The 23,378-nt window shown below is 34.0% G+C and overlaps 1 protein-coding gene across 1 annotated transcript; it reads left to right on the top strand.

The window, feature by feature from the left end:
• Positions 1 to 1,148: 1,148 nt before the first annotated feature.
• LOC133187443 (ankyrin-3-like) lies at positions 1,149 to 22,691 on the top strand. The gene is made up of 12 exons (XM_061322819.1): positions 1,149 to 1,219; positions 11,947 to 12,688; positions 14,691 to 14,861; positions 15,414 to 15,734; positions 17,232 to 17,369; positions 17,569 to 17,910; positions 18,031 to 18,189; positions 19,179 to 20,165; positions 20,368 to 21,867; positions 22,002 to 22,052; positions 22,232 to 22,312; positions 22,544 to 22,691. The coding sequence occupies exons 2-12, from the start codon at positions 12,214 to 12,216 to the stop codon at positions 22,564 to 22,566; spliced, it is 4,248 nt and encodes a 1,415-aa protein (XP_061178803.1). The 5' UTR covers positions 1,149 to 1,219; positions 11,947 to 12,213; the 3' UTR covers positions 22,567 to 22,691.
• The last annotated feature ends 687 nt before the right edge of the window (positions 22,692 to 23,378 follow it).

The following is a 23,378-nucleotide window of genomic DNA, read 5'->3' as shown; positions in this document are numbered from 1 at the left end:
ACTGTTCAAGAAAAACAGAATGTTTAGAATGTTATAACGTCTAACTTCCTTTTTAGTCTTCTTGTGTTTGTGAAAAAAGAAAAAAAAATGTCAAGAAAATGTACATGTCTGTTTGATACGATTAACCGGTTAATCGGTCGGAACGTCTTGCGGTTAACCGATTAGCAATTCGGTATTCGATTGCTATTCCTAATATATGTATGTATGTATGTATGTATGTATGTATGTATGTATGTATGTATGATAGATAGATAGATAGATAGATAGATAGATAGATAGATAGATAGATAGATAGATAGATAGATAGATAGATAGATATTTGAATAGTTTTTCAATAAACATTTATTTCAATAAACAATTCAATAAAAGGTTAAACCATTACACTTTTGACAATTGATCTGGTTCACAAATGCCCTAAATTAATTCTGGTTAGTTTGCCAATGGAAATGTTTTATATTCCACTTTACATTATAGATAATGTGGACAATTTTGACTCTGTACATAGGAATATAATTATAATGATGCATGTTTACATGTATTTTTGCAAAGTGTCTCCTCCTTGACATGTACTTGACTTGCAGTAACTGACATGATTTGATAAAATTTCAAGGTGCAAGCCACATGTAATTTTTCAAAGGTGTTTTCAAGATTAACCCGATCAATGAGAAAAGGTGTCCTCATACATTTTCGTTCAACATCACGTACCTTTCTTTGGAACTTACGTAGTGAACGTTCTAGATGACTGCTAATCCTTTGATTTCAATTGTCTCACAGACATGATTTTTAAAACAATTTTAAACTAGAAGTCTGATCTGATTATTAACTTGAATAATTTTCAAGGAAGACGTTGACTATTCAATTATACCTACACCTATCACACGAATTCAGTCAATAGAGTATCTTATAAAATGCCAGGTATTTTATCAGATCTATAACTGTTGATTTTTTTTTTCTGCTTACATACATGTAGCAGTTGTCTTTATATGTATTTTTAGATTACGGAAATTAAATTGCAGCTATCGTAGTGCACATGGCCTAGATATATTTAGGGTAGTGTTCCAGCGCATGTGCAGTATATTCAATGGTTTTGTAAACATTGGCTGCATTGATTCAGATAAAAGGTTGAAAGATTATCACAGAACTCTTAAAATATGGGGACAACGCAACAATAAAAACTATTTAGTATAGTGGATTGTGATTCCAGAATCAGGATTATCAGGTAATTTAAACGATTTATTGCCTGTTTTTCTAATAGTGTTTCAAAGAACGTGCCTCCCATCAGCCACGTACTTTAAATCACATGTGTTGAAATGTTTCGGCAATGTGAGGTTTATGGTTTAAATTGTAAAGTTTTATTAATTAGCTGCAAATCCGCCATCGTCACTCAAAAGTCATATTGCATTTATAGGACATAATATGTAATTCAGAGAAAATTCAAATACTGAGTATATTATTGGTGCTTTCAAACTTGTGAAATGTAAATATAAGGAATTTTTTAAGTTTAGTTTGAATTATTGGTGTGTAAATCACACAGACTTGCACGTAAGCATATTTTTCATGAAGCGCTAGCGCGCTTCATGAAATATGCCTGCGTAACAAGTCTGTGTGATTTACACACCAATAACTCACACAAAACTTAAAAACATTCCTTAAATAAATGCATAAAAAATTTTGGAAAACAAGTTCGTTGGATTGAGAACACATCAAATTCTCTGTGAGCAGTTTCTAAAGCAGCGATTATATCCTCAAATTGCATGTTTGTGTAATGTGGTCTTACATCATAACCATTCAGCAGGCACTGCATGGTCGCAAACTATCTCTTATTTATATATAAATGTGCACAAAGTATGCACAATAGGTGTTAAGAAAGTCAATATAATGACATGATCTTTTCTGTAGGTGATTTCATTTGAGATATGAAAGACATTGATCCTTATTGAATGACAGGTATTTTGCAGCTTCAATAATTTTTGATATATTAGTATATTTTTTCAGTATTTTAATTTCTTTTTAAAAGATTTCACTATCAAATTTGTGAATTTTCGGGAAAAATCCAATCTCCTATCATCGTGATTTTAGCTTTGTGCAGAAATCTGAAAGTGATATTACTAGGGACACCCTTTGCATTCATTTTAGCAATTATTTCTTATATAAGTTCTGTAAACTGGAATCTGTTATTGGGAAGTTATATTTTAAAACAGATAGCTGTTAACTTTTTTTGAAGTTACATGTATCTGATTTCTGCAAGACTGCGCTCATATTTTTTATCAGCATAAGTTTTGTTTGTTACCTGAGTCATTCTGGACTGCCAGGTGACCTATTGCTACCTGGTTTCGTCCGTCGTCTTCCGTCGATCGTCGTTCTTAGAGTTTTAAACTTTTTCAGCTTTTCTGTGAAATTGCTGATCAAATTTCAGCAATTTTGGCATATAGCAACTACATGTAAAATAGTGAATTTCATGGTTCTTGTCCCCTGGTGCCTGAGGGGTGGATCCAAAACCCCAAACCATAAAAAATGATGTAATCTTCACAATTCTTTTTTCTTTACTCTTTGACATCAAGCAGTCAAACTCTTTGCAAGATTACAATAAACAGAAACCTCTTCTAAAATTATGAAAGTTCTTTATGGCCTCAGGGTAAGGGGTTCTAAGTGTTAGAATGGGGCTCTATTGGTCATACAGTACAGTGAAACTGGAGAAATTCCTTTTAAAAAAAGATATTCTTCCCTTATGAATGTATTACAGACAAACTAAGTGCATGGCCATAATAGCCCCTGGGTTAGGTGTTAGGATGGGGTTCTATTGATCATAGAGTGAAAACCTTTTCTCCTCCTGGGTCCTAAGCAGACAAACTAAGTGCAGAGTTATGATGATTATGGGTGCGTCTACCAAAATTAGGACATTGATGGCCCAAGGGTGAGGGGTTCTGGTGTTAGGGTAGGGCTCTATTATCATATAGTGAAAATATATTAATTCTTTTAAATTCTTTTTCTCTGCTCCTAAGCAGAAAACTACATGCATGATAATGATGAGCACGGGTGTCTCTTCCAAAGGTGAAATTCATGGTCCCTGAATCAAGGGTTCTGGTGTTAGGGTGAAGCTCTATTATTTATAAAGTAAAATGCGTCAATTTTACGAAATCCTCTGATCCTAGGTACTAAACAGACAAAATAAGTGCATGGGATTTTTTTTTCTGAATTGTGAAATTCATGGCATGTGGGTGTCCGATTCTGGTGTCAGGGCGAGGTGCTATTGACCTTATATTGAAAATCCATTAATTCACTAAAACAATTCTCTGCTCATGGGCATTTAGCGGGCTGGAATGTACAAGGGTGTTTTTATCACATTTGTGAAATTCATGCCCCTTGTATCAGGGGTTCTGGTGCTAGGTCAGGGCTTCTTTGTTAATTTAGAGACATTTTACTCTACTTTGAGAAAAGTCATTCTCCTTTAAATTATTCATCTATTATATTTAATCAGCGTAAATAATATGACTGAAAGGTATATTGAACTAGAGCCGAGCTCGTTGCAAAGCAACGAGAGGTCTTCCGTTGGAGCTGCAGGCAGGAAGAAGTGACCTTGAGTCAAGGTCATGCCATATTATAAGATTATAAGCAATCTTGAAAGGGTATCTTGAACTTGTCCAAATGACCTTGCGAAAGCCATGACACACTCTGGTTATGAGCAAACCCCATCTGTGTATTACTGACTTCTCAAATTCACACATGTTCATACGGTTCATACATCCAGTCAAAATATCTTGTTCTTAGTGACCTTGAACTTGAGTTTGGGCCATGTCACGCTCTGCGTGATACCAACAATGTTTCACTAGAAAAAGACGGTAACGAATTTATAGTTTCTCATCCAAACTCATCCAAATGACCTTTCATCAAGACCATAACACACCCTGATTAAGAAAAATCCCAATCTGTGAGTTATTTGACTGGATAAGTTCAGCCATGTTCTTTCAGACCATAGATCGAGTCAAATAATTTATCAGGTTCCACACAATGATTTAAGGATCCATTGTGAATGTTTTTGTCCAGTTTGGATATTGAACAAGACGTGTTTGTGAAACACTGATGCCCCGGTATTGCAGCTTATGGCAAAGGTTTAAGTTTCTCAAATCCGTATCCAACTCCAAGGTCAAAGTCAAGAGATAAAAAATTATGTTACTCAAAGAAAGATCTCGTCTCAGGGATATAACTGTGAAATATGAAACCGCTTGGACAAACTATTGAAAAGTATGGCAAAGGTTAATCTTTTTTTTAATACTCAAGTCAAATGTTAAGGTCAAGGATAGATTAACTGTGTCCAAAGGAATGCCTTGTCACAAGAAATAGACATTGAAATATGAAAGCCCTAGCATTAATTATTCAAAAGTTATGGCAAAGGTCAACTTTTTTTTCAAATGTAGGTCAAACCCCAAAGTCAAGGACAAAAATCAAAACTGTCGGTACTAAAGGGAGGGTTTTGTCACAAGAAACACACATGTAAAAATATGAAAACCCTAACACCAACCGTTGAAAAGTTATGAATGAGATTAAAATGTTTCAAAGGTAGGTCAAACTCTAAGGTCAAAGGTAAAAAGTCAAAACTTTTAATTTTTTTAGAGTACGTCAAACTCCAAGGTCAAGGTCAAATAGTAAAAATTGATGATACCCATTGAACGGCATTGTCGCAAGGAATACACCTGTGAATGTAAAACCGCTAGTCCCAACCGTTCAAAAGCTATTGCCAAGGTTAATTTTTTTTTAAAGTAGGTCAAACTTCAAGATGAAGGTCATAAGGTCAAAAATATTTATTCCCAAGGAAAGGTCTTGTCACAAAGAATTTCGGATGTGAAGTATGAAAGTCGTAATGCCAACTGTTCAAAAGGCTACAGGCCCGTAGGAAGCAATTTCAGTTGGGGGGGGGGCACAGCTGAACATTTTCAGTTGGGGGGCACTATCAACTACAAAAATTCCTTGACAAGTAAAAAAAAAAAAAGAAGAAAAAAAAAGGTCATCAGACGTTTTTATTGAGGAGGCACAAGCATATTGTAGCTATGTTTTCTATAGTAATCTATATATCGGCAAAATTATTGGGGTGGGGGGGGGGGGGTCACGGCCTACGGCCATGGGCTAAATTTTGTATAGTTGGTCAAACTAAAATGCTGTCGAAAGGATAAGAGAGACTCCGAGGTATTCAATCAAGTAACTTACGATATTGCAGATCAAATAAAGCATGAGCTATAAGAGCAGGCACGTAGCATCAGCCCCCCCCCTTTTTTTTCAGACCTAACTTTTTTACTTCAGTAATGTTCATTGAAAGTCCCGTTGGCCCCCACTTTTTGTTGCAGTATAGTCCCGTTGCCCCCACCCCCTTCCGCCAGGAAATAGGATTTTGGGCATTTTTTTTTCGTTTTGGTTCTGAAGTCTTTTCAGGTAAATTATTTTTTTTTCTCTGGCTGCCCCCCCCCCCCTTTCAAAAACGATGCTACGTCCCTGAAAAGTAACATGTAGAGATGTCTGTCCTGGCATATATAGAGAGATAGAGAGATTGTCAATCAAATGGCATGTTCAACGCAATAGCAGCAATAAGAAACTCGCCGACAGTTTTTTTTTTTTTTAAATTCCAAATTGCTTTTTAATTTCTACAACTATTTATAATCCTTTTAATGTATGTTCGTGGATTATTGATGGAATAATTTTAGTTACATGTCAAGTTTAATATTATGGTGTTTGTGCTTTGTAGCAACGATTTGCTAAATACTTATAATTTTCTATGATCGTACCGAAAAGTAGATACATGTTTTAAAGCAGAGCTGCCGCTCAAGCTTTATTTCTGTCCTGTAGATCTAGAGGTCTTTGTGTATATATCATAGGTAAAAGTACCAATACAAGATCACATCCCTTCAAAGCTATATTATTCTTGCTTATTTCGCCCCTTGCAGTGACGGATCCAGGAATTTCATAACGGGGGGGGGGGGCAAAGTAGAGGGCAGGGGAGGGGTCGGGGGGCTGCATTGAAGCCCCCAGTGGGTCTATGACAAAGCACTGGTGGGGATCCAGGCCCGTTATCCAGGGGCGAAGCCCCCAGAAGTTGACAAATTTTACAAATAAGAGATGTTTTTCCCTTGATTTTAGGATAATGGACATATAAGTTCTACATACGAAAAATTCAAACGAAGGGGGGAGGGGGGGGGGCGTGCGCCCGGCGCGCCAGCCCTGGATCCGCCTTTGCTTTTTTTATTTTATACATGTAGTTATGCACCCCACCCACCCTTCTTGTGTTCAAGATGCTTCAGTCGTTTGTTTACATTATAACTTAACAAGAAGTCCGTGATTTTTTGCTTGAAGCTTAGTTTTTAAAAACCCGAAAATGACAGGCTAAAAGAGTATGTATTATTGATGAAAATAATGAAATTGGTAATCAAAGTTCAGAATGCACATGCGGTGGCGATATTCAAAATTGACATGAAGTCGTTTGACGTTTTAATACACTTAAAGATGTGGTCAAGAGGAAAGATTTTGAAAGGTTTGATAAATACATACCATGCATCACAGAGTTGACCAATATGAATGCATTATGATCAGATCACATGGTAAGTACTTCTATCACAATAATTGACACGTGGAACACCTGCATGGATTTCTTATAATTAAGTTACAAAATTTATTAAAAAAAATAATAATAATAAAAAAGATTTAAAGAAAAGAAAATGAAGATATTAGTTAATAAAACTGTAGTTGTTTGGGTCGTGGATATCGGCCTGGATAGCTCAGTCGGTACAGCACCTGACTAGTGATGCAGGGGTCCCGAAGAAAATTAAAGAATATTTGTTAAAGGGACATGTATAGTCAATCAGATTAGAAATGCAGCGACTATCAGAATTTCGGGCCGTAAAAAAAATCTGATTTTGATTAGATTTCAGGTGTAGGCGAATGTGTGTGTACTGAAGGGGTTAGTTAAATCATTCAAGAATTATTATATTGTTAGTTTGGACGAAGGCTTCAAAAAAAGTGACACACTGCCTGTACAGGTACACATCAATGAATGTTCGGATTAATTCAAAAATCGGCGGACATTAATTTATTTTAGTTATCTAAAGGCAATGTTATTTCCAGAGACATTTATATTTTCTGTTTTTTATGTCTCGAATTTTTCCTTTTTGTGATTTACCGGTTTACAAAGGCCTGTGTTTTAACAGCTGTTCGTAAACGTTGTCAATTAATATATGATCAGAGAAAACGAGACATCTCCCGGTAACTCATTTCTTATGGAAAATATATAGATTGACATCTTAGTATTTACCGGTGTAATTGCGATGTTACAAACCGTGACGATGACTGGCCAGGAGAACTACCCGTTATAAAAACAACTCATGATCAACTTAGCTGACCTTATATTCACTTTAATATATGCTGTAAATCAATAAAATCATTTCAGTTTAACCGATATTCTATTGCAAAGATAATGGAAAAAAAAAAGATTTGGGATTTAGAATTTTTCTGTATTTCAAACGCTCTATATGCATTTATTTGGGGCGCTCTTGTATATGCACTTATTAAACGTGCATGTTCTGTACACCTCCTTTGCCATGCGCTATCGAGGGAGGTGTTACATAATTGTAAACACACAAGGTGAATGTAAAAGGCGTGCACTTAATGGCTGTGAATAGTAAATGCTTCAAAGTTATGTTTTATTTTCTCACTATATTGTTTGTTTTTATATGATAAGAAGAAAAGGTTATCTTTTTTTTCCTTTTTCTTAGTAGACTGGTTTATTCGACTTTGAAAAAAAGAAATAAAAGGAAAAGTTGTCAAACATAACTTGGAAATAAAGCACAAAACACTTCAAGAACCTTATTCTAAAGAATATTAGCATCTAATGTAGCCAGGTTTATAATTTATAGTAAGTTTATTTTAGTTACACGCATGAAGAGCTCTCGCTTACTTGCTGAATGAAAACAGCTACCTGTAAATGGTTCTGGCGCATTTAAAACACAAGACTCGAACAAAATAACATTTTCATGAGATTAATAAGATGTTAAAGAACAACTTTTTTCACGACAGCCATTTCGAAATATTTACCGTTTTTGAGTTATAAAGCAAAAAATTTAAAGGGCTCCAGATCCCTAATTTGAGGGGCCAGCCCCTTTTTAGTTGTGTCAAATGAAAGATCTTAAAATTGTGCACAACTTTTATTCTACATGTGTTATCAAAATATTTTTAGTTTTAAAGATACAAAGGAAAATATGTCTAAATTTTCGCTCTTTTAGGCGTTCTAATTTTTTACCCCTATATAGCGCCATTTTGAATACAGAAATCGAAAAACAAAAAACGATGTGCACAAATTCAATCCTTCTATCATTTAAATTCGGTAGAATTTCTGCTCCAGATTTTGTAGACTCGGAGCCTTTGTCTGGAATTGAAGCCTCCTAAATTTTCATTTAAAGGGAAATAACTCAAAAGCGGAAGTGACTTTTTGAACTGTTTGACAGCATTCTGATAGAGTTTTGTAACGTCTATAAACCCTGCAAATTTGAGCAAAATCCGTTGAGAAATGAGCGAGATATGAGGTCTCAAAGTTGGCGTCTAGGAAAACGAAGAAGAAAAAAAAGAATAATAATCTTAACCATCAGAATCAGTAGAAGGTCTTCCGTTGGAACGGAAGACCTTAATTATACTATTATACTAGCTATAGAATTTAATGTATAATGCAAAAAGTATTTGATAGCTTTTTACGGTAGACTTGTAAGTAAGAAATAAATAAACATTAAGCAAAAATACTGTATATTTGAAATATGAAGAAGACGAACAGTAATCAAGCTCAAGGGTCCAGTGAAACAATAAAAATCGGGAGCAGAGTAAACACGACTTCCAAAAACATCAGAGGTGGGATCAGGATACATGGAGGAGTAGCATCACCTGTCGACCGGTCACAACCGCCGTGAAAAACGTCAGTCAGCATTCGATTAATGAAAGTTTTTCCTTCCTGACAAGGTCATTATATCAACCATAGAACTTGCGAAATGATGACTTTAAACGAGACTGTTGATATTCTCGTTTCATCAACTTGTTTGTCGATAGCTTTCCTCGTTTTAGAAATTGTTCGTACGTAGAGTATGCTCTCGCGTATCGAATCATCTGGGAGACATAAACCCAATATGCAGGTGATAAGGATATATTGCTACATAAGTAAGGGAAGTTGACGATAGAAAAGTTGAAGTCATTATGTAAATCATAAAGTTTTATTGTTAGATTACCATTAACGTCTTTGTCTACGTCTTTGTCTAGTTAAATATCCAAATATGAAAGTTCACTTAGATATGTGAAGTCGACATATGAATCGAAGTAACTCTTGTTAATTGATAATACGTCTTCTATATATCTAAATATCGAGTTGAAGGCCACAGAAAGTATTTTCTTCTTCTCTTCTATAAGTTTTGAATAAATTCTGCTTCATATGGATACAAAAATACGTCTGCTAATAACGGGGTGCAATTGGTACCCATGGAAATTCTGACAGATTGTTGGAAGACCTGATCTCCAAAAACTTGTGTGTACAGTCGGCATGTTTTTAACAAAATAGTTTTGCAAATGACCAATGACAAGTAAATTTACGAGATAAATTCGTAGCATAAACATTTCTAAAAGAACGACAGCTGATAGAAGGGATTTTATGCTTGGAAATCATGCTGAAACACATATTAGTGAAAGTGTCCTTCGAATGGAAGTGTAGTTTTAATTTAGAACTGGCGTATAAAGGCAAGTAAATAAATCTTTTTTTAGAGTTGTGCTAGACTACCAAACAAACTACCGGTATTTTATTGATTTTTGATCGCCCAATTTCTTTTGTTTTTGATCAACATATCTTCCTCTATGAATATATGTGATCGGAAGGTCGTGTTTCGAATCACGGCCGCGACTGACTTAAGTTCATAAAAAATAGGTAGCAACTGTTCCTTCGCCAAGCGCTCTGCACTTTGAAGTGAAAGTTGCGGATGAGACCTTAAAAACCCAGGCCTCGTGTCACGGTTGGCGTTGACAAGATAAAGAACCCTCACTGCTCAATTGCCCTGAGTGTCGCGCAAAAGTCAAAATTTGAAGCCCTTCACCGGTAATGGTGACGTCTCTATATGAGTGAAAAATTCTCGAACGGGATGTTAAACAACATACAATTAATCAATCTATGGATTTTGTTAATTTTATTATATAATAATGAAATTGTCATTCTATGGGTCCTTTACAGGGTTTTATCATACTCAGGTGACGTTAAGGTGCTTAACCCTATTGTTGGATAATCATTTCATTACTTTTTTAAAAAAAATTCAAGGTTTTGTGTTGAGGAAGCGTAAATTTTCAATAGCTTTTTGGTGACTTATTATTCTATTGATGATAATTTAAATTTTTTTGTCGTGATAGTTTTGTATGGAGTCATTCAACATGCAATTCTAATTCAAAACCACTTTTTACGCGGACAGGATGGGTTTCGTTGTTTTATGAAGACAATTTAACTTATGGATCATCTACACAGCTACTTCAATCACAATCATATACATGTACAAATATGTAGGAGGAGAAAAGATGATAACAATATTTCAAAATTATATAGAAAATTCAGGTACCAACAATTTAGAAATATTTATTTGTTTATATCTTTCATGGAAATAGTGAAAACATTTCCTTTAATGTTACGCAAGTTTTGTTATAAAAAAATATATATCTTAGCTTAACATTGCTTTACTTTAATGCTGAAGTTTTCATGTACAGTGTGTAGTGTTATTTTCCATTGCTTTAAAAATATTAAACCCAGAGCAGGGTAATTCAATGTTTAGGAGCTTATGTGAATTTTGAACGAGTACTGAATTAGAGCGAACTGCTAACTGCGTTCCAATACTGCATGCCAAATCAATATATCCATATTAAGAACGTCATTCAGTTAACTTCTTCACTAGACAATACCCGAATGCCAATATAACCTTAGCTGCAATTATATTTATATAAGTAAATTGATTTTATTATGCAGACACTGTTGCCATCTGTTTATACAGTAGCTAGCACAATCTAACTATGTTTTCTGCCTTGAATGTCGTTCAGAGGCAGGTAAAGGGATACTCTATGAATAGGTAACATGACATATTCCTATAGATTTAAATATTTCTGTGAAGATAAGGGACATTTATTAGAATTTGAATTGAAAAGACCATTGGGTTGAAAAAAAAAAATTGGGTGAAACACGTAACCTGTCTTTTTGAGCATGTTTATATAACCATAATTTTAGTTCTTTGTCAATTGGTTGGTAATAGGGCATGTGTCTATAATAGTGAAATGTTTCATAAAAAAGATTAAAAGCTTTTTTTAATCAGATGTAAACGTGTAACCTTTCTTCTGCAAGAAAGTATTCATCTTTTTATTTTTCTAAGTTATTTAATTTTTTGAGGCCATAAAGCAATTGTATTCTTTAACTCTGTGCCGCATCAATTATTCACACTCTGAATCATGTTAATCTACTGGAAGCAGGATAATCGATAACTGAAAAAAATCACATGACGCTATCCCTAAAAAATACATAGAATCACTCTATGTGTTGCGTGCTATTTGCTGGATTAAAATCATATAACGGAAATTCAGGTTTAGTTCTTGTTTAATCTATTTTTTATTTTTATTTCAAAACAATATGACATTAAACCATTTAGATACCTCTAGAAAAAATACGAAAGGTAGAATTCGGAAATGCGCTTTGTTATTTATTTATATTGTCGTTCATTCAGAACAAAACTAGGTTCAAGTTACACTGTCAGCACACATGAACTATAACTTAAATCTTTTATAAAATCTACACAGCAGTTCGGGACATTGTTAACTATTTAAATGCTAGAATTGCGAACGTTTATGAAATTTCAATCTGTTCACCAGAGCATATAATTTATAGATAGTCATATCGATCTCTTTCGCAAACAGGTCAATGCAATAACCACTGGAAATAGTACAGTAAACTGCGTTTTATGATGCAACTCTTTCGTCAAATACTGCACTTTGGAACAGAAGAACTACACTGGTCTTCTATAGAAAAATAAACAGTAAATTGATATTTTACATTTGGATATGTATCCTTAACTTCTTCTCTTCTCTCAAAAAGGCAAGAGGATTTAATCAATTATCTACCTTATGTGATCAGTACCTTCAACATTAGACACCTTAAAGTTTTACTCTCTGATTCAGTGCAAAATGAGTGAACACGATGAGGAATTCTCGATGATGCATAATTTTATGATTTTGAATACACACTTCAAAATTGACTTGGCCAAATTTCTTGGGAATGTTCTACAGCTCTGCTGGAGGGATACTGATAATTTAAGGAAACATGAAATGTTTAATTTACTGGACAAAGGAAGCCAAACTGAGATATCAAGAAGAAATAGTTTTGTTTTGAGCTTTCCTGTATTGTGTGAAATTTTTCTGAAAGGAATATGTGGGGACATAGCGATGGAACAATACATGGATTCGGAGGTTCTTCAAGATGTTGCCCGCCTCCAGGAAATCTGGAAGGTCAATATTTTTGAGAATGATGTTGAAAAGATATCTAACGATGGCAGAAAACAAATCTGGGGGGAGATAGAGGGTGTCGGGGAAAGGATGGCTCAGAGATTTGAAGAAGTAGGAAAGATATATCTTGAAAGCATTAGAAGATATACAGCGGAAGGTAATTTATTAAACCTTGGTGATTTTACAAATTGAATGTTGATTTCCTATCCAGAAATTTAAGTAATTTAAGTTGTCTTTCTATATCAATGATGAATCAATAGCATCAATATTGATAAATACCGTATAACGGGTATTTTCTGCGGTTGGAAATTTTTGCGATTTAACCCCTAAAAGGTAGCAAATTGATTTCTGCGTTTTCAATTTCTGCGGTTGCATTATACCGCAAAAATTTATTTACGGGGTTTGATCACTAAACTTTATGAATTATAAGAACCTTGCCATGTTTTCGTTTTTATAAATTCAATAAGACATATTGATCAAAGGTGCATGAGAACTGGTATTAAGCTTAATTAGACTATTCTCTTTTGATTAGTCTTTGTAAAAATATGTTGAGTCCCAATGCAGTATCAGTCCCCCCAAACAACAATAAAAATCTTTATTCTAACAGACGTCTTATGCGATCTATTAAAATATTTAAATATATAGATAATGATAATAAATGCATCCAAGCCATTTTCTAAAATACACTTACCGTTAATTACCATCAAAATTAATTTGGTGTTTGTATTTTAAGCTAAAACAAACAGTTACATAATTTAGTACATGTATCCTAAAGTTGACGGTTAAAAATCACAGGTACCATGTGCATCGAGGCGTCACTAATCCTGTCAGTTCTGCATTGGGTGAAATTCACGAGGCAATCAAGCAATCAAGCCGCATTGTGTATACAAGCAGTAATTATTGTCTCAAGATAAAACACAAGATTGAAAAAAGTGTTTAAAAAAAGGAAAGCTACCATGTGTTGTTTGCAGCTATCGGAGTTTGGACTAATAATTGCGAAATACAGTGAAGGTACAAGAAAAGATACTTCTTCAATTGATATTATTTACAGGAAGATTTCGATTCAATATATTTTGAACAAATCCTGACATCTAAAATCGAATTTCGATGACACCCGATTTTTTTTTTTTAAAAACCTTGCGTTCCAGATATTTTTTTCTGCGTCCAGAACGCATGTTCTTGCATTAATGAGAACCCTGTCAGACATACGCACCACTTATCATAATTGCATGTATAAAAAATCTGAATAAATATTGAAAAATATTTTGCGATTGTAATTTTTGCGTATTTGTCCTATCCGCAAAATTCCGCAAAAATTGGACAACGGCAGAAAATACCCGTTATACGGTAGATGGCATCATCTTTAAAATTATGGAATGAAAGTGATTTTTTGAGATTGCAGTGACTGTTTTCAATCATAAAAATTTCATCACATTCTATTTTCTTCGTTTGCTATGCTTTTCCTTTATAATTGTAAACGTAACATGAAAAAGAAACTAAGTATAAAGAATTCAGATCAAGAAAAAATGGATAATCATGCTCAAATCAGTTATCACGATCAAAAGTCCAAGTTACCGATTCAAATTGAGAACAAAGCAAACAGGGACCCTCAAAAATCAGAGGTGGGATAATGTGTCAAGGAGAAGTAAGCATCCCTTGTTGACAGTTCACATCCACTATGAGCTCCTTGTCATGGGAAAACGGGGAAATCCGTAGATAATTCGATATAAAAAAAAATGACCTGACAATGTGTATGAAAAACCGTTAGTAATCAAAATTCGACCAAACGACAGATTATGTTGTAAACAAGGTCTCTGTAACGGCAAAATAAAATGACTTTAAATGAGATATATCATAACCTTTATCCTCAACTTACTAATCAGAACCCTGCATTTGTTAAGAAATCGTTCAAACATAGAAGACGCTTCTGCATATTGAATCACATGGGAGATATAAACGCGATATGCAGATTATGATGGTATAAATGAATTTATACATTTGCCTTACTATACGTACTAAATTTGAAAAGAATGTATGTGCTTGGTTGTTGATGTTGAGGTGGTGAGAAGGTTGGTAGTTTAGGAGCTAGCAATTAACAAATTAGCAATCAAAATCACAACAAAACAACGATTATTGTCTTATCAGCATATTATTGTTAGAAAAAGAGAGAGATCCATTTGCTGTCCAAATTGGGGATGAAAACAGAATGGATGTGAAATTTGAGGAAGAATCAAGGGCCCCTATATTCATACAGGTTGGAAAAAACAACAAGATAATAATTAATCTTGAAGACCGACGAACTTCAGAACAGCTCAGAACAAGTGAAAGAGGTAAGAACAAAACAAATGGAAGTCATTAAAGGAAAGAAGCAGGATGTATGACAGAAGATTAAGTGGGTGAGGTAAGAAAAGAGATTAGGTGGTAGAAGTAAAAACAGAATCAGTGGAAGAGGTAAGAATAGAATCAGTGGAAGAGATAAGAATAAAATCAATGGAAGAGGTAAGAATAAAATCAGTGGAAGAGGTAAGAATAAAATTAGTGGAAGGGGTAAGAATTGAATCAGTGGAAGAGGTAAGAATAGAATCAGTGGAAGAGGTAAGAACAGAATCAGTTTGAGGTAAGAACGGAATCAGTGGAAGAGATAAGGACATAATCAGTGGAAGATGTAAGAACAGAATTAGTGGAAGAGGTAAGGATAGAATAAATGACAGTGTTCAAACGGAGGAAAACGGGATATTTGATATCAACATACTTAGAAGAGGTAAGAACTTAACAAGTGAAAGAAGTAAGAACAGAACATTTTGTAGGGGATTAATGTATTTAAAATATTAGAATATTTTTAAGTATTTCACTTCTTATATAACATATGAGTTTTATTTTAGTGAAACTGAGGATGGTTTTGAGATCCAACAATGCTTCTGAATGGAAAGAAATTACAGAAAACATGTTGAAGATGGATCTTCATGATTTGAATTCCAATATAATACTAAAGGAAAATGATATCGTCATCGACGATTTTGAGAAGGGGTGTCTTGTGATAAATTTTAACATCTCCGGTGGAAATGCAATGAAAAACTTCCTGAAAACTTTATTTGAAGTAATATTTCAAGAGGTGAAAGTAGAAACCACTCTACGAAAATATGAAGCATCCTCCATTCATATTTATGGATATTTTTATCGTCCGGAGGAATTCCAGACAAAAGGTACCTTTGTAATTTTAATGTCACCTAAGTAACATGACATATTGCTATCTGTTTTTGTCGTCGTCGTGCGTCGTCCGTTGGTCGTAAAATTCTGAATATTTTAAGCTTCTTCTCTTGAACAGATGAACCAATTTCACACAATTTGGTAGGTAGAAACTTTAGATAAAGGGAAATAAAATTGTTGAATTGCATGGTCAACGTGAAGGCTCCGGGATGGAGCAAAATTGGTCATAAGTGGCGCTAATGCATTTTAGTTGTAAAATCTTCATTACACATGGATATCCATCTGACAGACTATTTGCATGATCATAATGAAAACCTGCACTCAACGTTTAGCCCAAAATTTGAAATTTATGCCGACATGGGTCTATTGTTCAGGCCCCAGGATGGGGCGTAGTTGGTCGAATATATAAAATATATATTACATCTTTGAAGTCTTCCTCTCTATTCATGGACTTTAAACAGGCAAACTGTTTACATGATTATAATGAACAGTTAATCTACCGAAATTATGAAATTCATACCCAGGCGGGCCCATTTATATTGTTCAGGCCCCTGGGAGAGGCTTATTTGGTCATACATGAAAAATACATTAAACAGGTATGTCTTTGAAATTATTCTTTTTTCGATGACATATAATAGGAAAACTTATTAAATGATTACAATATGTACATAACCATTTACCAAAATTTTGAAATTCGTGTCTCCTCAGGCCTCAAAGTGGGAGTATGTTGGTTATATATTGAAAATACATAACACTTTTGAAAATCTTGTTCTTAATTGAGTCCTATCATCATACTCTGAAAATCAGGAGTTGAGTCATTGACAATGTTCACAAAAATGTCATTAAATTTTCAAAGTAAGTTGTACTTACCTATGGTATATCTTCTAGATTCATCCTTATAGTTAATCATATTGTATAGGAAAAATTATTAAATCTCAGATCTTTTTTCATGAAACTCAAATAAAGCTCTGGCCATGCACCTTGTAATTGAAAATTGATCAACAAATATGTTTTAAGATAATAAACTATATATATCCAGGCATTTTGGAGAAAATTGCATGTTTTTAAATACTTTTTATATATTTTTATACGGTTTATTTACTTCAATTTTTATATCTATAATACTTAGTTTAAAAAGCTTATGCTATCATTGCAAGACATCACAGATCACTTCTAGTTTCATATCATGCTAATAAACATTGGTATCTAAGGTATCTAATTTAAAGGAAATTCAATTTCTCTAAAATGTTTTTGTTACTCTTTTATGCGGTAAAAGTGTCAACTTTTTACCAGACCGTTTCTTAGACTATAAAGAACTTTGAATCATATTGAGATGCATGAAGCGAAATTGTTGCAAGAAAAGATTTCAACTTCAAGCTATATTATGAGACTTTAAATCAAATAATGATTAATCAACATAGACTACAATAAAATGTTGTCGGATTGACGACACACCTGTTTATTCTCATCAAGAGTATATTTTTTCTTTGTAGATGCATCTTCCAGTCAGAATCAAAATGTGTCATTATATTGCCATCACTCTTGGGAGAATGGCTCTACAGTTTGTGATGTCGATATATATCTTACTGATTTGATGAGAAATTTAATCATTACAGGATTCTCTACAGATGGTGGGTATCAAAGTCAATCATTATAATCTTAAGTACCTGCTAAAGGTACCAAAAACAACATTGACTTGCACGGAAACACTACAAATTCATCTATATTCTGAAATTGCATTTGGTTCTGTAGGGGAGTGGAGTTTTTGCTGTTTGTTCTGTAGAAACGTGTTTATCTTCTATTTTCTATTAGTTATTATTTTTCTTGCAGTGGACGAACTCATTGAGTTGCAAATCAGATATGATACAATCAGATTAGGATCAACAGTCGTGCCTCCCACCGAGTCAACGCAACCTCTATTCACTGAAAACTTTGGTGATGTTCTTAACGATATAGTGAAATCATCACTTCTGCACTTGCATAGTTTGGATACGACAAACTCAACAACTCGTATAGTTTTTAAGTGCAAGGGTAAAATGCTGTATGCTAATTTTGTCGAAGGAAATGGCATCATAAGCAACATATCAAAGACTATAAATGTGCCAAGGTCGCTGTTGAGGGTATCTTTTTTTATTGATACCAATTTCGTGAACGACTCACTTTCTGATCAAGGTCAAGAATACCTTTTAATCTTTATTGTTTCTTTTTTAAATTTTATATAGTCGATTTCTTAATATATTCTCGTATGCATTTGTTACAAGTAATGATGTATTTAAATCCTCTTCTTTAAAGGTTTGATTTTCTACTTAAATCCATTGTCAAAAGTTTCGGATGCTATCAAAAGTGGGAAATTTCCCCGAATTGTCACTGCGATGCTTGAGGGAAAAGATCCATCTCTCCTTCAAAATGTCGGGGAATTGAAATTGAAAGCTGTTCTCGAATATCAAGAAGGTACATGAAATTTATCATACCATCGTCCACTTAGACTGAAAGATAGGTTTAATTGAAAAACATTTTGTCAATTTGTCTGTCCATGGAAATCGTGTCAAGGCAATGACTCTGAGAGGAAGATAAAGTGGCTCATGCATTAATACAATGCCATTCGACTAAAGAACAGTAATCATGCACAAAGTCCAAGATACAATAAAATTATGAGCATACCAAACACGGGTCTCTGTAAAGGTCACGAAGTAGGGGGAGGGGGAAGATCCGGGTGCTTTTGGTGATAAAGCATCTACTGTTGTCCGTTCACACCCGTGTGTCATCTTTGTCATGATCTGGCAGTACACAATATTTTCATTAGTGATTTGTAGCAGGGCTTCTAAATGCAATGGAAGCTCTTAACAAGAGTAGCAAAAAGTGTCATTTTATAAAATTTGCCAACAGTATTTCTAGGTTTTCCATTTAATTCCTTTAAGGAAGCTCTAAACACTGCACACTAAAGAGTTCTATTTGTAGGGTGGTTTTATTGAGTTAGAGTGATCTGCCCTTAGAAGTAAAATAGTATAAATGGGAATCTACATTAATGACACAATTTCTTATGAATTAAAGTATTCTTAATGTTATGTTAGGCCAAGACTAAGTAATTGAATACGTTATTTCCATTAATTTTTCCGATGCAAGTAAACAACAGTGATTTCTGTTCACAGATAGTTCATTGTCTTTGAACAAGTTTCCTGCAGAAATAGGGCAGGTACCCTATGTTGAAAATAAACTATATGCACTGAATATGTGCACCTTTTTATGATATATTTTTCTCAAAGCCCAAAATGCATTTTTCATTAGGTTTAGAGCTTACTTAATTGTTTAAAAATAATATCGTAAACTCGTTGTTTTTTGTTTAAAAGAATTTTTTCAAAAGGTCTAACGAGCGATTGCAATGTGTATTACATGTAAAACGTTGCTAAATCCTACTTATTTATCTCTTTTCAATTTACTAGAAAAGGGACCATTTTTGCCTGCATATTCCAAATCTTTGCCTCCAAAATTAGGAACTGTTGCATCAGCAGAAAGCAAAGACAATTTGAGAGAAATGAAGCTGAAAGATACTTTATTAAAGGCATGCAAAATGGGAAATCCTAATCTTGTTCAACAGATTCTTGAACAAGGAGAGAATCCAAATTTTCCAAACGAAAAGCTCCAAAATCCTATTCATATAGCTGCTGAAGGAAACCACGTACGTGTTCTGGAACAACTTCTTCTTCATGGCGCAGAAATAGATGTATTTGATTTAAATCATGAAACACCACTGATTATAGCTTCTCGAAAAGGAAACTGGAAAATCATTACAGAGTTGCTGAAGCAAGGAGCTGGCCTTGAATTCTATAACAATGAAAAGCATACGGCTCTTTATGTTGCTGTGGAACACGGTCATCGTTATGCAATATCAAATCTGTTAAAGTTTGGTGCCAATATAAATTCTGTCGGAAACGATCAGTGTACCCCTCTGCACATTGCATGTAAGAAAGAGAACCAGTTGATCATAAGGGAATTGCTTTCATATGGAGCTGATTTGCATTGCAATGATTCTAATCGGAATTCCCCTTTACATACTGTCTTGCAATGGAGCAATGACGAATCAAAATGCTTATCCATAGTCGATGAATTATTGAAAAATGGTGCGTCCATTAATAGATTTAGCGATGGCATGAAAACTCCACTGTGTATAGCATCAGAAAAAGGTTTCGGAAACATTGTTCGTTTACTGCTATCAAAAGATGCTGATTGTAATCTGTCTGATGTTGAAAATAACTTACCCTTTCATCTGGCTTCTAAAAACGGTCACAAGAAGGTAATCATGGAGTTGATTAGATATTGTAACTTCGTTGATAGGTGTAATGCCAATACCCTAACACCTAGAAGGCTGGCAAGCGAGCATCAAGAAATCCAAATGTTATTCAATGCTCATGATCTGGAGGAACTGAAAGGTATATGAAATCCTTTTATGTAATTTTTCATTAATTGAAAATACTGTGTTTTTTGGCATACGCCACCTTATTCTCAACAGTTAATTGATCTCCATCGAATATGTATTTGTCTGAATTTTTCTGCCATCAAGGTTCAATGCGTGGTACGATATTCTAAGTAAGAACTTAAGTGTAAAACCTATTTCTACTTTCTACATTTCAGAATTGCCAAATGATGTTGCTAGTCTGTGTTTGTATTCAAAAAAGGGAATGGTGAATGAGATTGAAGCTAACATAAAACACTCTATGCTTGTTGACAGCGCAGATGCTAACAAAAGAACTCTTTTATTCATTGCGTCTGAAAACGGACATTTAGACACTGTTCGCTTGCTAGTAAATTCAGGGGCCAGCATTGACGAATTTAATTCCTTCAGAAGAACCCCCTTGAGTGTAGCAGCAGAAAATAGATTTGAGTCTATCGTGGAGTTTTTAATTCAGTCTGGAGCTGATTCAAATATTATGGATGATTCGGGCAAAACACCGCTACATTATGCAGTCAAATCGGGAAGTTCAAGAATTGCTGATGTTTTGTTGCAAAGGGGAAAGAGTGTGTATAAGGGAGACTTCCAGGGAAAGACGCCACTCCATTTCTGTGGAAAGTATGGAAGTGTCTCTGTGGCAAAATTATTCCTGGCAGCTGGATTTAATGTGTATGAGTGCGATCTTGAAGGTAAATCTGCAATGGAAATAGCAATTGAAAATGCTGAGATTGAAATAGCAGAACTATTAATAAGCCATGGAGCTCATATTAATATTTCCGATATAAAAGGAAGATCTCCATTGCATTTGGCTGCAGAAAACGGAAGTATAAGCGCTGTAGAAATCTTGTTAAATGGTGGGGCGAACATTAATCAAAGGGATAAATTAAATCAAACACCGCTTTTTGTTGCAACCGAAAAGGGCAGAAGTGTTCTAAAGATTTTCATCAATCGCGGAGCGGATCTTAACTTATGTGATACGAATGGCAGGTCTCCTCTACATGCAGCATTAGAAGGTGGACATTTATTTGCAATGAAAATATTAGTTAAGCATAATGCCAATGTTAATCTAGCGGATCAGGAAGGAATGACTCCTTTGCATTTAGCTTCACAATTAGGCAATGTAGAAGGGGTAGAAATTTTGTTAACAGCCAATGCCAATGTCAACTCTTTAGATATTAATGGTCGTTCCCCTCTTCACTACTGTAGCTTAGGTTTAGTGGCGAAACGATTGTTACAACATGGTGCTGAAGTCAATGCAAAGGACAAAGAAGGAAAAAGCCCACTCCATGTAGCAGTAGAAATGTTATGTGCTAAAACTTCGACTGTGACTAATTCGATTGAATTTCTTGCCATAATAAATGAGGTGATCGTAAATGGCGCAAATATTTGTTTACATGACAATGAAATGAAAACAGTTATTCATAAGACAGTGTATGCTGACCATGTTCATTTACTGATAGAACTTCTGAGTTACAATATTGAATCTGATATTAAAGAAAATTTAGTACGGACAGTAAATGATATTTTAAAACAAATGCAACAAGGAAATATAAGAATTATCTTAGAACATTGGATGGACATTCAGCGGCCAACTGAAAAAACTTACGGTGCTGACATTCATAAGACAGAATGTTGCCCTCCATCTTTGTATCAAAAACATTTAGAATGGCTAAGGGAGCACAGTAAGCAAAATTAAAATATTCCAATGGTGTTTGAAAAAGATCCAGTTTAATTCAATTTTTTGACGCATTTTAATGAGCATAACAGGAAAGTTTTCATGTTTCTCCGTTAAAAAGATATATTTTCATTTTTGCAGAGTGTTTCAAAAGAGCCAACATATTGCAGCGGGTTATTTCGTCAGAAAGATGTAAGGTTTTTAGCTTTAAAACTTGTTAAATCAAAATATTATGTTTGAAATAATTGTCAAAGCTTCTTTATTGATTCAAAAGAATTTGAATAAGCAGATTCCGTCATTTTAATGAATGAATTTTTTTTTTTTTTTTTTTTTTTTTTTTTTAAATAATCTCTGATTCCCAATCTCTGCAGCACAAGAAGCGAGAAAGAGAAAAGAATCTTGTGGGGAATCATCTCTAATTGAGCCATTGGAAAAAGTTCTAAGAGTTGAAGGTAATTTATGTTGGAGTTTTCATTTTCTGCAACCAAGTACATATTTTATCAAAGACTATTCAATACTGAAGATATTATGTGGGAAAAAAGCATTTTGTATTTTCAAATGGAAAATATTGTTGATAATAAAATATCTTAGCATTTTTTACCAATTTTTTGTACCTCAATTTCTTTGTTATGTTCTAGATATTGTTACTGGCTCATCAATTATACGTTGTTTCATTTTCACAGGCGAACAAAACGAAGAGGATTGAACTGTTGCATTACAGACATTTCTTAAAAGAAATGATATACATCATGCTTATTATATTTTAGTACGGACAATAAATATGAAAATAAGAGATGATTTTAAAAAGATCTTGTTTTAATTGATTGAGCATATGTGTATTAACAGAAAAGAATCAACACTATAATTGGGTTTTTATTATTTTTTATAAAGATCCAATACAATTACAGTAAGTAGATATCAAGTTTTTAAATGTAGACATGCATACTTTTACCATTGTTTCATTCATCTATAAATCTTAATATATACATTTATGGTATCTCTCTATTATAAAAACATGCAGAGAGCAAAAATTTCCAAAGGTCATAGGTCATTTGGTGCAATAATATCTACATAAAATAACTTGCCCTACTTAGCAATCTCCTCATCTTGAAAAAAGTAAATAATGAAAACTGTTTTATTTTAAAAGCATACAAGTATTTAATCCAGTCCTTTTGGCAATATTACTTAGAGAATAAACAACTAGGCCTACGTGTTTTGATTTACTTAGAGAATAACCAACTACATGTTATAAATTTTATGTCAGCTGCATAGTCTTAACGATTTTCCTTATTTTTCATGTAGACTCCATCCTAAACTCTGAATGGTATTAAATATATGTTTCTTCATTCATTATTTTACTCTTGATAAATATGCAATTCTGCTGGAAATATTAATGCATTTACATGATGATTATACCACAAACATTTCGGTAAAACACGCCCTAGTCCATCACTGAGAGCGTTGTCTTAACAATGTAAGCTTTCGCCAGTGTCTCTGTGAATATATTTGGTCAAGTTT

This window comes from Saccostrea echinata, unplaced genomic scaffold (genome assembly GCF_033153115.1).
Source record: "Saccostrea echinata isolate AGI-Se365-2 ecotype Australia unplaced genomic scaffold, CSIRO_AGI_Sech_v1 ptg000015l, whole genome shotgun sequence".
In the NCBI taxonomy this organism is placed as follows: Eukaryota; Metazoa; Mollusca; class Bivalvia; order Ostreida; family Ostreidae; genus Saccostrea; species Saccostrea echinata.
The sequence above is the reverse complement of the archived record's forward strand: the minus strand, read 5'-3'. Positions and strand labels throughout refer to the sequence as shown.